At 43.0% G+C, this 17,787-nt stretch overlaps 1 protein-coding gene across 1 annotated transcript in view; it reads right to left on the reverse strand.

Moving 5' to 3' along the window:
• The window catches only part of LOC120050394, a 47,167-nt gene extending 29,614 nt beyond the window's left edge, over positions 1–17,553 (reverse strand). The window contains exon 1 of the mRNA XM_038996984.1: positions 17,044–17,553. Within this exon, the coding sequence (XP_038852912.1) occupies positions 17,044–17,553 (510 nt within the window). The remainder of the gene's footprint in view (positions 1–17,043) is intronic.
• Between the last annotated feature and the right edge of the window lie 234 nt (positions 17,554–17,787).

A 17,787-nucleotide genomic window follows, 5' to 3' on the forward strand; every position in this document is an offset into this window, starting at 1 on the left:
AACCTCATCAGCTAATGGGCTATATATCCCACTGCTTATGTTGTGTCTTAGTCGGGAAGTTGTTTTATCTTCTGTCCTGGGTGTAGGGAAGTTGTTTTATCTGCTGTCCAGGGTGTAGGGAAGTTGTTTTATCTGCTGTCTAGGGTGTATGGAAGTTGTTTTATCTGCTGTCCCATGTGTAGGGAAGTTGTTTTATCTGCTGTCCCATGTGTAGGGAAGTTGTTTTATCTGCTGTCCAGGGTGTAGGGAAGTTGTTTTATATGCTGTCCAGTGTGTAGGGAAGTTGTTTTATATGCTGTCCAGTGTGTAGGGAAGTTGTTTTATATGCTGTCCAGTGTGTAGGGAAGTTGTTTTATCTGCTGTCCTGGGTGTAGGGAAGTTGTTTTATCTGCTGTCCAGGGTGTAGGGAAGTTGTTTTATCTGCTGTCCAGGGTGTAGGGAAGTTGTTTTATCTGCTGTCCCATGTGTAGGGAAGTTGTTTTATCTGCTGTCCCATGTGTAGGGAAGTTGTTTTATCTGCTGTCCCATGTGTAGGGAAGTTGTTTTATCTGCTGTCCCATGTGTAGGGAAGTTGTTTTATCTGCTGTCCCATGTGTAGGGAAGTTGTTTTATCTGCTGTCCAGGGTGTAGGGAAGTTGTTTTATATGCTGTCCAGTGTGTAGGGAAGTTGTTTTATATGCTGTCCAGTGTGTAGGGAAGTTGTTTTATCTGCTGTCCAGGGTGTAGGGAAGTTGTTTAATCTGCTGTCCAGGGTGTAGGGAAGTTGTTTAATCTGCTGTCCAGGGTGTAGGGAAGTTGTTTTATCTGCTGTCCAGGGTGTAGGGAAGTTGTTTTATCTGCTGTCCAGGGTGTAGGGAAGTTGTTTTATCTGCTGTCCAGGGTGTAGGGAAGTTGTTTTATCTGCTGTCCAGGGTGTAGGGAAGTTGTTTTATCTGCTGTCCCATGTGTAGGGAAGTTGTTTTATCTTCAGTCCTGGGAAGTTTGGTTTTGGTATTGTAAACATTACGAATGGGTGTCTGGGTTTGTTGTTGGTCTTTATGTATATGTACGAGTATATGTGGAAATTAATTTCCTCTTTGGAAGACAAAAAATATATAATCTAAACACACACATGCACGCACACACACAGTCAAACAAACAGAAACTGAGACCGGATCAACCCTGGGCTGGAGAAAACCCTCATACAGAGAGACAGACAGAAAAAGGTTTGTTTGTGTGAGCATGGAGGGCAGAGGAGGGGTGTGTGTGTGTGTGTGTGTGTCTGTGTGTCTGTGGATGAAGAGAAACACTCCAGGGCAAACTGAATACAACAGATGAAGAGACGACAACATTAGTAAGCCTTAGTGTGCATTACTGCTATGTATGTCAGAGGGAATCAGTGCAGTGCTCTAAGATCTGACAGTAAAATGTGAGTCATCATCTCTAATTGTGCTGCTCATGATGAGAACTGTAGAGGACTCCTGAGCAGAGTAGGCTGGTGAAGGGAGGACGGCTCATAACAATGGCTGGAATGGACCGAATGGAATGGTATCAAACAAATGGAAAACTAAAATCAGCAAAAAAAAGAAACGTCCCCTTTTCAGGACCCTGTCTTTCAAAGATAATTCGTAAAAATCCAAATAACTTCACAGATCTTCATTGTAAAGGGTTTAAACACTGTTTTCCATGCTTGTTCAATGAACCATAAACAATTAATGAACATGCACCTGTGGAACGGTCGTTAAGACACTAACAGCTTACAGACGGTAGGCAATTAAGATCACAGTTACGAAAACATAGGCCACTAAAGAGGCCTTTCTACTGACTCTGAAAAACACCAAAAGAAAGATGCCCAGGGTCCCTGCTCATCTGCGTGAACGTGCATTAGGCATGCTGCAAGGAGGCATGAGGACTGCAGATGTGGCCAGGGCAATAAATTGCAATGTCTGTACTGTGAGACACCTAAGACAGTGCTACAGGGAGACAGAATGGACAGCTTATCGTCCTCGCAGTGGCAGACCACGTGTAACAACACCTGCACAGGATTGGTACATCCGAACATCACACCTGCGGGACAGGTACAGGATGGCAACAACAACTGTCCGAGTTACACAAGGAACGCACAATCCTTCCATCAGTGCTCAGACTGTCCGCAATAGGCTGAGAGAGGCTTGACTGATGGCTTGTAGGCCTGTTGTAAGACAGGTCCTCACCAGATATCACCGGCAACAACGTTGCTTATGGGCACAAACCCATCGTCGCTGGGCCAGACAGGACTGGCAAAAAGTGCTCTTCACTGACGAGTCGCGGTTTTGTCTCACCAGGGGTGATGTTTGGATTTGCGTTTATCGTCGAAAGAATTAGGCCTGTACTCTGGAGCGGGATCGATTTGGAGGTGGAGGGTCCGTCATGGTCTGGGGTGGTGTGTCACAGCATCATCGGACTGAGCTTGTTGTCATTGCAGGCAATCTCAACGCTGTGCGTTACAGGGAAGACACCCTCCTCCCTCATGTGGTACCCTTCCTGCAGGCTCACACAGAACCCAAACCAGCTGTGAGGGTGCGCCATCGTGCGCCATCGTGCATAAATGTATTTTGTCTGATCACACGATCACGACATGCAGGTTAAAATATCGAAACAAACTCTGAACCAATTTTATTCATTTGGGGACAGGTTGAAAAGCATTACACATTTATGGCAATTTAGCTAGCTAGCTTGCACTTGCTAGCTAATTTGTCCTATTTAGCTAGCTTGCTGTTGCTAGCTAATTTGTCCTGGGATATAAACATTGAGTTGTAATTTTACCTGTAATGCACAAGGTCTTCTACTCCGACAATTAATCCACACATAAAATGGTCAACCGAATCGTTTCTAGTCATCTCTCCTCCTCTCCGTCATCCCCATGTTCATACAAATATTTACACATATTAAGTTTGCTGAAAATAAACGCAGTTGACAGAGAGGACGTTTATTTCTTTGCTGAGTTTATGACTATGAGCCTGTCATCCCCATTTAAAGTGCAACCAGTCACCACTGCTCCTCAGTCATAGTGTGGTTAACACGCTAGTCTCTGTCCTGAGAGAAGGGGCAAAATGTAGAGAACAAAGACTCAAATAAAATAAAATGTTATTGGTCACATACACGTGTTTAGCAGATGTTATTGTGGGTGTAGCGAAATGCTTATGTTTCTAGCTCCGACAGTGCAGTAATATCTAACAATTATGGGCTTAACAATTTCACAACATACACCCAATACACACAGTCTAAGTAAAGGAATGGAATTAAGAATATATAAATATATGGACGAGCAATGTCAGATAGAAGCTGTTTTCAGTTGCTCAGTCCCAGCTTTGATGCAGCTGAACTCGCCTTCTGGACGATAGCGACAGGAAAAGGCAGTGGCTCGAGTGATTGTCATCCGTCATGATCATTTTGGCCTTCCTATGACGTCGGGTGCTGTAGGTGTCCTGGAGGGCAGGTATTTTGCCCCCGGTGATGCATTGGGCAGACTGCACCACCCTCTCTTGAGAGCCCTGCGGTTGTGGGTGGTGCAGTTGCCATACCAGGTGGTGATACAGCCTGACAGGATGCTCTCAATTGTGCATCTGTAAAAGTTTGTGAGGGTTTTAGGTGACAAGCAACATGTATTCAGCCTCCTGAGGTTGAAGAAGCTGAAGAACACTCTCTGTGTATGTGGACCATTTCAGTTTGTCAGTGATGTGTACGCCGAGGAACTTGAAACTTTCCACCTTCTGCACTTCGGTCCCATCGATTTGGATGGGGGGGTGCTCCCTCTGCTGTTTCCTGAAGTCCACGATCAGCTACTTTGTTTTGTTGACGTTGAGTGGGAGGTTATTTTCCTGGCACCACCCAAAGCCCTCACTTCCTCCCTGTAGGCTGTCTCGTCGTTGTTGGTCATCAAGCCTACTACTGTTGTGTCATCTGCAAACTTGATGATTGAGTTGGAGGCATGCTTGGCCTTGCAGTCGTGGGTGAACAGGGAGTACAGGAGGGGGCTGAGTACGCACCCTTGTGGGGCCCCAGTGTTGAGGATCGGCGAAGTGGAGGTGTTGTTTCCTACCTTCACCACCTGGGGGCGACCCATCAGGAAGTACTGGACCCAATTGCACAGGGCGGGGTTCAGACCCAGGGCCTCGAGCTTAATGATGAGCTTGGAGGGTACTATGGCTTTGAATGCTGAGCTATAGTCAATGAACAGCATTCTTACATAGGAACTCCTCTTATCCAGATGGGATAGGGCAGAGTGCAGTGTGTTGGCGATTGCATCGTCTGTGGACCTATTGGGGCGGTAAGCATATTGAAGTGGGTCTAGGGTGACAGGTAAGGTATGATCCTTGGCTCGTCTCTCAAAGCACTTCATGATGGCAGAAGTGAGTGCTACAAGGCAGTAGTCATTTAGTTCAGTTACCTTTGCATTCTTGGGTACAGGAACAATGGTTGACCCCGTGAAGCAATGTAACGCAGTGGTGTTCGCTCTCTCCTCACACCACTCTGCTTGTTCTCCCTGTTCTTGGTTGTTTTTCAGAGGGATTTCCATGTGTCCTCAGAGCAGAACATCCTCCCTTTCTTCCTTGTCATAAATTAATTCGGACACACAGATTGCGATCAGAGCAGGGGAGACATCTGAGAAGCGGACGAGGTGCACACTAGGATGTTGGGATGTGTTGGTAACACAGTGAGTACTGTTGATACTGTGGGCTTAAACTGTCTGAAGTTGGCCTGACATGCTCAGTCAGACAGAAGGGAAAGGCTCAAATGGGAAAGGAAGGGAAAGGGGATACCTAGTCAGTTATACAACTGAATGTATTCAACTGACATGTGTCTTCCACATTTAACCCAACCCCTCTGAATCAGGGACAAGCTATCCTTCGTTACCCTCAGTATCCTTCACCAGACATTGAGCACACCTGGGAGGAGGCAGGAGTCAGGAAGAGAGAAGGGAATACTGCAATCTATCAGAGATGAGAGCTACACGCCTCCATTTCTTGAGCATTTGTCGCCCAAACTTGCACAAATGTGTTTTTCTCTGACTCATGGTGCCCAGAGACTTTCAGGCTCTAAACATCAGTCATTCACTGACTAGCAGCAGAGAGGGTCCCCAGGGTACTGAGGCTGTCAGTCATGACTCTTAATGTAACTAACTGCGATCTCTGGGAACTCCCATTTGGATCGAGCCAGGCGCTGCTCTCTCAAAGGCCCATGCATATCAGCCGCTGTTCACCCATTTTCCCAGTACAGAAACCAGTCAGTATGACAGCCCTTGTAAATAACTGTTTGTCTGTGAGGTGAATGGTGACATCCCTGAAAGATGTCACCAACAAAGCGTGAGTATGTGAATGATGTGTTTGATGACATAAAGTTGTGGAGAGTGAGTTGCTAGTGTTGCAAGCAAAAACTGTACAGGCTCTTATGTCCACTTTAGTCCAGGATAGAACAAATTCAGTCAACCACAGGGGGACCATTCCAAATGCAGCTTACTATAGGTTTATAATAAGGTGTGTGATTGTGGTGTCCTGTATACAGGAGGACCTTCCTCCTCCTTGACTGATAAATCCTCCTTGACTGATAAATATTTCAAATGGCCCATATCAGCTGGAAACAGAGGCAGGGTGACTGATGAACAGGCTGGGGCAGTGAGTGAGTGAGTGAGTGAGTGAGTGAGTGAGTGAGTGAGTGAGTGAGTGAGTGAGTGAGTGAGTGAGTGAAACATTAAGCTCAACCAGAATCCTCTAGACTTCTCAATCACAATGAATGAAATTGAAGATAAAATCCAAACTTTAAAATTAAAGAAGGAATGCAGACCAGACAACATCAGTAATGAAATGGTGAAACTGAGCAGCCCTAAACTGGTGGACACAACTGCTTAAATGATTTATTAACTTCATACTGGTAACTGGATGTTTCCCTGTAAATGTGGAATGAAGGTTTATTACACCCATTTACAAAAAAGGAAACAAATTTGACCCCAATAACTACAGAGTGTGCAGTAATCTGGGGAAAATATTTAACAGCATCATGAATACCAGAATTCTTTCCTTCCCAAAGAAACACAATTCCCTGAATAAATGTCAATTTGTCTTCCTCCCTAAACATCGCACCTCAGATCACATTTACTTCCTCCACACTCTCATGAATCTAAAAATCAAAAGGAACACAAGAAACAAGAACAAAGATGAGCACTAACAGTACATTTAGAAAATACTTCAATCATGATCTTTAAAGAAGAAAGTCAGATCGCAGGGAAACCACTACCAGTTACCAACAGTGGAACTACACTAAAGCACAATACCAGCTATAATGACCTGGCCTGGAGATAAACTAATCTGGGAGTTACAGCCTGGCTACAAAGGCACTGCATGGAAAAACCAGAAGAGTGTGTTATGCTATCAAATACAAATTCAGTAATACAAATATCCCTATTATTTTGTCATTCTGACCTCAATACTACTGTATGGTAGCAAAGTATGTGGACCCATCTTTGACCCCGACTTCAGCAAATGGAAAAAAGTCCCCATTGGAAAATTTCTGTTAGAATTTATCAAAAGTATTTTAGGTGTATTTTAAAACTAAACTTGATCGTTATCATTGGCAGAATATCTAAGCCTCTGTCACGAACGTCGTAATGAGGCAGAGTGGACCAAGGCGCAGCGTGATAGAAAGACATCTTCTTTATTATGAAGACGAACCAAAACAACAAACAGACGACCGTGAAGCTATTCAAACAAATAGTGCTGACACTAAACACTACACATAGACAATTACCCACAAAAGCCTACTGCCTATGGCTGCCTTAAATATGGCTCCCAATCAGAGACAATGAATGACAGCTGTCTCTGATTGAGAACCATTCAGGCAACCATAGACTTACCTAGACACCTACACTCAACACAAACCCATACACTCTACCAAAACCCCCTATACCATACAACCACCCCAGACGAGACAACTATACACAAACATCCCCCCTGTCACACCCTGACCTAACCAAAATATTACAGAAAACAAAGATAACTAAGGCCAGGGCGTGACAGCCTCCAAGACGTAAAAAGAAGAAAAACCCTCTCAGAATACTGACTCAGCGACCTCAGTCTGGAAATTGAAAGAGGCAGACACCTTAAATCTTGGCTCCCAAGAGATCAGAGAATATGGAGGTATTGTGATTTACAGGAGCTAGAAACTGAGATGCACTTCCTGTGTTCCTGCCCAAAATATGACAACATAAGGGAAACATAGTATGCAGATATAGAAAATGATATACCAAACTTTAGACAGATCCCTGATGTGCATAAACTCCCCATCCTGCTTGGAGAGGAGAAGCAACTGCTAAGCTGGCAGCTACATTTGTCACCCTGTGACACACACAGAGATGGGATAGACTTTGCAGTTGTTAGTGTTTTTGTTATGTTTCATTGTGTTATGTTTTTCTTTTCTTATTGAATCAATTTTACTAATTTCATTTCTATACATACTTAGACAACACTTGATGTATGCACTCTAAGTACACATTAAATAATACATCAAATAACATGTAATACACTCATACACTTATCCACACACTCCTATATGCACACACACCCATACAAAACAATGTGCACAAGTTGGTGTATGTGTGATTGAATGTGTATGTGTGCACGCACAGAGACACGCACACAGCTATGTCTTACTATACTTGTGACCAACAATTGATTCTCATTCAAAATCCTATTTTCCCTAACCCTAACCCTAACCCTAACCACAACACCTAACCCTAATCTTCACCCTAACCCTAATTTTAACCCTAACACCTAAAACTAAAATGGGCCTTTTCACAAATGAGGACTGGCAAAATGTCCTCACTTCGCTTAATTTTCGTTGGTTTACTATTCTTGTGAGGACTTGACACCTACATGCCCACTTACATTCCATAGACGAGCTCATTGTGCCTGTTCAATGTTGTTAGACATATGCACTGCATAATCTCATTTTTTATCTGAATCTGAGAGAGAGCTATAAAGTGGAGAGACAGAGAGATTGAGAAAGAGAGAGATGAAGAGGAGAGAGAGGAGAGAGAGAGAGAGAGAGAGAGAGATGAGGGGATTTAATCCTCCCAGAATGAAGACTGAGCTCAGGGACAGAGAGGATGGAGACAGAGATAGAGAGTAAGAAAGTGTGAGAGTGAGAGAGATTAAAGGATATAATCCTGCCAGACAGAAGAGCTTCAGGGCTTCAACCTGAGCTCAGAGACAGAGAGGATGGAGACAGAGACAGAGACAGAGAGGATGGAGACAGCTGTGTACAGATATCCTCTGAACTGAGAACATCAGATGGGGACCAACACATCTCTGGGACAGCTTTCAGCCCGTGACTGAAGTGACTGGTTGTAGTGACTGCAGTGCTCAGTATGTGTCTGGGACTGGCCATTCATCAAGTGGACACCAGTAAAGTGGACAGGCTCAGAACCTGAAGTCAACAGATGAACATATCTGGGACTCTAGTTGACCCATTTCAATATGAAGAGGCCCTGTTGAAACACTTACCACCCTGACAAGAAGCGATGTCAATGTCATGCCTAGTGGTTATGGAAAATGATACATGCTGATTATGACTAATAATGAGCAAATGCATCTGTCAGTTCTCCTGTAGTTTGTCGGTCTGCCCATTTCTCATGTTCAAGTAAATGATATGGGGTACAAAGAATAGATTTGACAATTTTCTGCTACATCAACAAACCATTCAGCCTAGTTGACACACATACACACACACACACACACACACACACACTCACACATTTTTCATGCCTCTGAATGCATTTGAGGTGTGCAAAGATACGCAAAGAATTGGGACTCGTAGGAATTAGAATTTTTAATTATACACCTAGCAGATCTTCATTATACAAACAGAACACAATATCATAATGAGCCCTTCATAGACCTGTAAAGATGATCAATGACACTCAACTGTGTCTTCTATGTCATGTACACCCAGACTTCTAAAATCCAATGGAGAATATACACTGTGTAGTTACTGAAAATGTCACCCTTTTTTTGCCCTCACAATGTAATACATTGTGACTCTCAGAACTTGAAGTGAATCACCACCGCTCTCTCTCCAAATGACATTGTGAAATGATGAGTGTTTAATGCTGTGGCTTGTTTTTTCCAATAAATTCTCATTTCATTTAGAAAGTGTTGGCTCAATCCTGAGCTCGGAGAATCATTTAAAAAAACTTGAAATGTTGCAGACCGCACGCACACGTGCACGCGCACGCACATACACACACAGCTGCATCAGCATTTTGGGTCCCTGCACAACAAGGCCAGAGGCCCACAATGTTCTATTTAGTCTTTAAAGAATTTAATGTTCTGAGAGATATGAGGGAAAAAAAGGTTTAATAGAGGCTGAAAAATCCCAACATTCAGCCAAAACCTAACCCTACAAATAGCACTGTTGGGAGATTTGAAAAGCCACAGTCAGTCAATTAACAATATAATAATACAATTGGCAAAAATATTAATCTTTCATTTACAATCTTTGGGTACTTTGAGATTAGAAAGGTCCAGAACTCATGTAAGACATCACAGCACATTTGAAAAATATATATGGCACATGGAAATCAAGAGAGGGTGGTCTACGGAGATAGGTGGGATGGACAGAGTAACTGAGGGCTGGGATTAAAAGATAATCTCTAATAGTTATGACCGAAAACTGCATACATCATGTATACATGAGTACCTTTTAATGTGCAATGTTTATATCAAACTATATTTATGTAATTTAATACTGTATATAAAAATACTATGTTTGCAAAATATATGAATAATGTACACTGAGCAGACAAAACATTAAGAACACATGCTCTTTCCATGACACACTGACCAGGTGAATCCAGTGGAGGTTATGATCCCTTATTGACGTCATTTGTTAAATCCACTTCAATCAGTGTAGATGAAGGGGAGGAGACAGGTTAAAGAAGGATAACTAAGCCTTTAGACAATTGAGATATGGATTGTGTATGTGTGTCATTCAGATTTAAGTGTTTTTGAACAAGGTATGGTAGTAGATGCCAGGCGCACCAGTTGTGTCAAGAACTGCAACGCTGCTGGGTTTTTCACGCTGAACAGTTTCCCGTGTGTGGTCCACAACCCAAAAGACATCCATCCAACTTGATACAACTGTGGGAAGCATTTGAGTCAACATGAGCCTGTTCTGAGGGCAAAGGGTGGGGTGCAACTCAATATTAGGAAGGTGTTCCAAATGTTTGGTATACTCAGTGTATACTGTATGTAACAAAATAGCTGTAAAAAACTCAAATGTAAAACAAAGTTACTTTTTTAAACTTTTTTACTCTATAGATGGGTGGGGGTTGGATGGGTCAATATGTTTAATTTATTTTAAGTATAATAACTATAGAGAGATAGTTCTATGTAGCTGAAACCAGATTTGAAACCAGATTTAAAGTTGGCAAGGCAGCGGGGTTTGAGTAGGTATTGACGAGGATGCTTAAAGCCAACCTCTTCAGGAATGGAGGAAGCTGGTTGATGGCATGTTGATGCTGGCAAGCCAGCGAGGTTTGTGGAGTTTACATTTTTTAAATTTGTATGTTTTATTGAGCCTGTCATAACATTTAGTTTAGTGTCCTGGTTCAGCTTCCTCATATGGGCAAGTCAGAATACCCTAGAGAGTTGTGCAGGTCAGTGGTAAAATTGTAGGGAGAAACCAAAATGCACTCTGAGACATACAAGAGGGGTAAAGGAATAATACATTTTTTAAACTAGTACAGACTGAACCACCAATACGTAATACTGACATTATGATGCAGACTCTGGTCTTTCCCTTACAAAAAAAAACCTACATATTATTTCACGTGGAAAATCACATTACATGAAATTTCACTTGTGAAATCATGTGAAAACGTGTTTTTGGAACACTTCACATGTGACCAGGTTTTCACATGTGTAGGTTCAATTTTTTCACATGTTGCTTTTTGTGTTTTTGAAGAAATTCACAGTTTTTCCGTTAGGGTTATACCTCTTAAAATCAAGAAAGCCATTAACAGTTTTGTACCAGCATCAGTACAGCTTTAAAATATTATTTTTTGGTGTGATTTATGTTTATCTTGTATAGTACGGCTCTAATAGATTTGTGACATTTATCTTGTATATACTTTGTTAGCATTTGTATTTGTCATGTGTGAATGTTGCTGTTTATATGTTTCCTATACAATTTGATCTTATCCGACTTGCCATAACTGAAGTTCCTTCTTGAAAAATAAATACATAATAATATTTTCTATTCTATACTGAACAAAAATATAAACGCAACATGTAAAGTGTTTGCCCCATGTCCATGAGGTGAAATAAAAGATCCCAGAAATGTTCCATATGCACAAAAAGCTTATTTCTCTCAGATTTTGTGCACAAATGTGTTTACATCCCTGTTAGTGAGCATTTCTCATTTGCCAAGATAATCCATCCACCTAACAGGTGTGGCATATCAAGATTAAACAGCATGATCATTACACAGGTGCACCTTGTGCTGGGGACAATAAAAGGCCACCAAAATGTGCAGCATGGAGCATGCAATTGGCATGCTGATGGCAGGAATGTCCACCAGAGCTGTTTCCAGAGATTTTAATGTTAATTTCTCTACCATAAGCCGCCTTCAACACCGTTTGAGAGAATTTGGCAGTATTTCCAACCAGCCTCACAACCGCAGACCACGTGAAACCATGCCAGCCCAGGACCACCACATCCGGCTTCTTCCCAGATTGTCTGAGACCAGCCATCTGGACAGCTGATGATACAGAGGACTATTTCTGTCTGTAATAAAGCCCTTTTGTGGGGAAAAACTAATTCTGATTGGTTGGGCCTGGCCCCCAAGTGGGTGGGCCTATGCCCTCTCCCAGGCCCACCCTTGGCTGCACCCCTGCCCAGTCATGTAAAATACATAGATTAGGGCCTAATTAATTTATTTCAATTGAATGATTTCTTAAGATGAAATGTAACCCAGTAAAATCGATGAAATTGTTGCATGTTGCGTTTATATTTTTGTTCCAGTATACATTTATAAAATACCCTCAAAGACTGGGCTAATAACAAAAAAGTTAATGGAGCAAATGCATCCCATGGCATTTTCACATGCAAGTAACACTTGATCTACGTGATACATCTGTAGTTCTTAATTAATGATTCAGTGGCAAAATGAGAGTTCAGAGCCAGTGTCCAGAACATTTTGAATGTGGTGTCCAAGGTGGTTTAGGGGGGAACATACCATTTTGAACCTTAACAGTGCCTGTTTAATATGTCAACAACATTTATTGATCTTGAATCGCATCGCAATGTCTGCATATGATTCCAAATCCGCCAGTTGAAAAACGCATTTTCTTATTTCGCCAACGGATCTCCGTCTACCAGCAGGAAACCTAATTTCTTCATTTGATCATCGTTGGCTTTCGTAGGTATGGATGTCATGGCAACTAAATAAACAAATATTTGCCTTCATGATCAAAATGGAGAGAGATTTTCGATGTGATGACTCTGACGAGTGAGGAGCTGGTAAGAGCCTGTCGTCGCGAGTTAATCATTTAAGAGATTTAACTGTACATTTGGTCACATGTAGAAGTTATGCCGTCTTTATATCACTAAATATGCACGTATCGTGTAATGTTGTATTGGTACTCTTGAATAGGATACCCTACTTTTGTTTTCACAGGGGGGTTTAAATCGTCGCGAGAAAAAAGGGGAAAAACGTCACGGGTAGGCGTGTCCGATCATACGTGTCCAGTCCGAGTATAGAAAATGACGCGTTATGTATCAAAAAGTTACGATCGGTGTAAAAAAACACAAAATAGCAGAATTTGTCATGAGCCCCTAAAACGGCTGCCTTCCACTGCAGCGCCATCTAAGCATACATGGCCTACACATATGTCCTCTGTCTCGACGAGCAGCACCTGTATTTCTACTAAATAAATGCGTTATGTAATATTTCTGTTTAAATTAAATATTTTTTCCTCTGCCCCTGCTCTGAAAGCGCCTCGTTGTAGCAGCTTAATTTCAATGAAAGTAATGTTTGCAATCATGTCGCGTGAAGCATTGCAATACAACTCTGTCAGGGTGGAACAGTCTATTATTATGAAATAGTCCATGGGTGGTTAATGACAGTTGTTACTACGATTATTTAAAAAAACATGGATTATATTCATATGAAATATATGTATATTTATGGAAAGCAATTATCAATCTATTATTCAGTTGTATGGTATAATTTATTTTCTTGGAGGCCTTTTTTGTCAACAATGTGGCCTCATTAAGGCACTGCATCTCAGTACAAGAGGTGTCACTGTAGTCCCTGGTTCGAATCCAGGCTGCATCACATCCGGCTGTGATTGGGAGGCCCATAGGGCGGCGCACAATTGGCCCAGCATCGTCTGGGTTTGGCCGGGGTAAGCCGTCATTGTAAATAAGAATTTGTTCTTAACTGACCTGCCTATTTAAATAAAGGTTAAATAAAACAAATGTAAAAAATTATTACCCCCCTCCATTTCCTTTGCAACTTTGAAGCTTCAAAGGAAGCACTTCTTCAATGGCTGATGGCAGTGCCATCTGATGGCTATAGTGTAGAAGGGCTGTAAGTCGCTCTGGATAAGAGTGTCTACTAAATGACTAAAATGTAAATTCAGATCCTTTTTCTTGAAGTACCCTTCACCCTGTCACCTGAATGCAGTGTGTCTCAAAGATTAAATGGGTCCTTGGCACAGAGGAAAAGTGCACTTCAGTTAGTATGTATGCCAAATCGCTTACACAAGCACCTGGATGTCAGACTGAGTTGTATACAACAAGTCTACTGTAATGTCGAGGCTAAAGCCAGAAACACTGGGGAGAGGTGGGAGTCTACTCTTAGCTGAATGGACCTTGTCTACAGCAGGGTTCAAAAAGTTCCTATAAAATGTAGGCATAGGACCCTCCCAAGACAAAGCTTTGTTGCCCCATTAGATTTTGTGGAAGTGTAGTAATGAGATGGGAATTAGGCAATTTATGTTCTGCCACAAGTAGCCTAACATTCACAGCCACAAAATTGAGAGTTGACAATAGGCCTACCATGATGGCGCTGACATCAAAGCAAGTTACCTGACTGGTTGTGCATCACGTCACTGAAACTTGCATTTAGTCTACCTGTCCTTACCGGCCGTTTACGGTAGAGATCCTTTGAACGAATTGGGGGCGATGAAACAATGGAGCCCCATTCATTTTCATTGAAGGGAAGAGAGCGGGGACCATTGGGAGCTTGAACAGAGCGGAACTTAAGTTGGGGAAAGCTGAACTTTTGTCGCGTTGCAATTGACCAATCGAAGCTCACTATAGTTTTCTGCCCCTACTGGATTGGCTGTTGATACCTAGCACTACCTAGCCTGCTTGCTAGCACCGACATGAGGGCGAAGCTAGCATGGCTAATCGAATTAACGTGTTCAAAGGATCTCAGCCATCACACTATACAACCGGCAGTCCCCTAGCCAGCTAGCCTCACCCTCATGTGGGTGCTAACAAGCTAGCAATCAAGCTAGGTAGTGATAAGTATCAACAGCCATTGTCAGACAATCCAGAAGAAGTTGGAAGCTATGGTGAGCTTTGATTGGTCACTCGTTCAGTTTTCCCCAACTTTAGTCCAGCCCTGTTCAAATAAAACATTGCTCAAAGGTCCCCCGCCCAATCCACAACTCTGAAAAGGGTGAGATTGAGGCCCACAATTCGGGGCATTCCTGCATGTCGGCATTCCTGTCAGGCACTGTTTTCCCGCAGTTCCGTTAAAGACAGCGAGAGCAGGTGTTCGGCAGGCGGGAGCGTAGGACACTGTGTGCTAGCTTAGCCAGCTACTCCTAAAGAGGACTCCGGTACACAACAGGCAGGAGGCGGTGGCGACACCGTGTGCTAACTACCTATCAAGCTAGCTAGCACACAGTGTCACTAACTATCAACATGGCTAACACACAGTGTCACTTACTATCAAGCTAGCTAGTACATGGGGTGTCGCCCTAGCCTCCTGTCTGCTGTGCTAGCGGGAGGCGGGGACGACCAGTAGACAGTGTCCTTCTCCTCTGTCTGTCGGGCATGGTTTACTCCCTTACACAGCAGGCAGAAAGTGGGGGAGAGACCGTGTGCTAGCTAGCAAACTAGCAAGCTAGCACAAGGTGTCGTTAACTTAACTAGCCAGCTATCTAGCACATGGTGTCGCCCCAGCCTCCAGCCTGCTGTGCTAGTGGGAGGCGACCGGTAGACAGTGTCCTTCGGTCCTGCCTGTCGGTCACCATTTTCCCGCTCCTGCCAGTCTACCGATGTCACTCCTGCTAGCTAGCAAGGGCGTTTATGCAGGAACCAATGGGGTGCCCGACAGGGGGGTGGTCCTGCAGATGCAGGAATGCCTCGAATTGCGGGTTGCAGTTGCACACTATTGGCATCTAGCTTTCCTTCCATTGAAAGTGAATGGCTTCAGATGTTTCACCATGGGATGCAACTGTATAGTGTGAAATTAACCAGTGCGACGCCCAGAGGTCAAGAGACAAATTGGAATAATCATGGTGAAAGGCTGTGGCACATTCAATGCCATCTCACACACTCTTGTCTGCATCTAGCTGATCTAGGTTGTAATTATTAGACCAACAGTTGCAAACAAGTGTTTCTATTTGGACAAATTCAGGTGGATTTATCCCAGTTTCGTTCTGTTTGCTTCTGTTTAAGAAAAGTTTTTCAACAGAATCGGCAGAATGAATACACCGCTGATCACCACCCGTACACAAAGTTCACTTTCATAGCATAGCACAGCATGATCACTTTGCTTGTTGTATAATTCCCACTTGCATCTACGCGCTCTCCTCCTCTCACCTTTTCTTTTTGCTTGAGGAATTCAGTGCACAACACAACAGCTGTCTGTGACCAGGCAGAAAAACCTTTCCAAGCCACAGCGGTTATTGTATGAAGGTGTGGCTTGGAAATGTTTTTCTGCCTGGTCACAGACAGCTGTCTGCCTTTCACCACAGCCTACATTGTTGTCAATATCACCATATTAGCTAAAGTCATAGTCAACATATCTACTAGAACTAATGTGTTGGTAAACACGCTACAATCATGCAATACAGTTTACAGCAAGCAGTTTAGCAGTTACACCGGCAGGCCCCAGTGGCAATAAATTAATACAACCAGAAGCTTACCTTGACTTGGAAGAGTTCCATTATTGGCTAGCCAGCTAGCTAACATAAATAGCATTCCTCTCTGTTTGAGCCAGGTGTTTGGGTAGGCTAAATTAGTTAGCTGAATTAGCTAGCTAAGTAAGTGAAAGTAAAAAAATAAAAAAAATAAAAAAATACAATGAAATATAGCTATATCTCTTTCTCACTCTGCTGCTTTTCCTTACTTTTTGAAGAAATTGATTTGTTAAAAACTGTTCAACTATTGACTTTCTTTTTGAGTCAACTACTCACCACATTTCATGCACTGCAATACTAGCTAGCTAACTAGCTAGCTTTAGCTTATGTTTTCAGTACTAGATTAATTCTCAGATTCTTTGATTGGGTGGACAACATGTCAGTTCATGCTGCAAAAGCTCTGATAGGTTGGAGGACGTCCTCCGGAAGTCACATTTACTGTGCAGGTCTATGGAAGGGGGTGAGAACCATGAACCTTCTAGATTTTGAATTGAAGTCAGTGGTGCTACCCCAGAGAGTGCTGTTGAGGCTACTGTAGACATTCATTGCAAAACAGTGTTTTTTAATCAGTTATTTGGTGACATGTGAATATATTTAGCATAGTTTTATCTAAAAAGTATACAAATTATGAAACATTAAAAAAGTTATGAAATTCACTGAGTAGGATCGCCACTGCTGTTAGCCTACAATAACCACCTTTTTTAGGAGCATGTATATTGTGTTTAAGCTGAGTTCAAATTGCACAATAACAATGGTGATTATCCATAAACTGACACTTTAACTGCGTATTAATGTCTATTCACAAATATCCTGAAGGTCGCTATTGGAGATGTGTGGCACGCTGTTTATATTCATGTTAGCCTACTCACAGAATCACTGGCGTTTTTGCGCAACTGTTCCTCCTCTCCAACGACCGAAGATTCTACTACCAGCTTCTCGAAGCATGCAGAGCCGAGAGAGGAGCTCTTCTGATGGGACAGGATTAAATGGGAGACGATGAGCTTCGGGCTGTCATGTCCCGTTAGCTCTGGCTTGCTCGCGGACGCTCTATCAGCCCCCAGTAGCTGATGCAGAGGTTGCCCGGTGCTGCTGCTCCCAGGCGCTCTACCATCGAGGGACTGGTCAGCCGGGAAAGGCGTCGGGGTAGGGCAGCAGAGATTGGGCTGTGAGGACGAAAAGAAACGGTCTAACTCTTTCTTTTTCCTTTTAAACATCCATAACCCGGTCTCCTTTTTACTGTCGGGACTGCGACGCCCAGAGCCCAGTTTGGGGCTCAAAAACGGTTTGGTTTTGTCTTGGAAATTCTTCCACATTCTTCGTTGGTATGAAATCGATTCCTGTCCCTTCGCGGCACTATCATCCTTGGGGTTGTCCTCCATAGTGCTAGTACAGCAACCTGCCAGTCTGAGCGCGCAGCTTAGTGAATGTCACCGTTGGCTAATGATAGGCTACAGCAGTACTTCTACTGATCAATTTCCAGCGCCAAGGAGCCGCATTGACAAAGGGTGTGTGTGTGTGTATTGTTCTTCGGGAGCGCGTCTTCCCTGAATATGTGCAGTTGAAGTGTGAATTTCATGACAAACGTGGTGTGTAGCTGTCAAACGGTAAAATGA

The sequence above is a fragment of the Salvelinus namaycush genome, chromosome 1, assembly GCF_016432855.1.
Source record: "Salvelinus namaycush isolate Seneca chromosome 1, SaNama_1.0, whole genome shotgun sequence".
Lineage (NCBI taxonomy): Eukaryota > Metazoa > Chordata > Actinopteri > Salmoniformes > Salmonidae > Salvelinus > Salvelinus namaycush.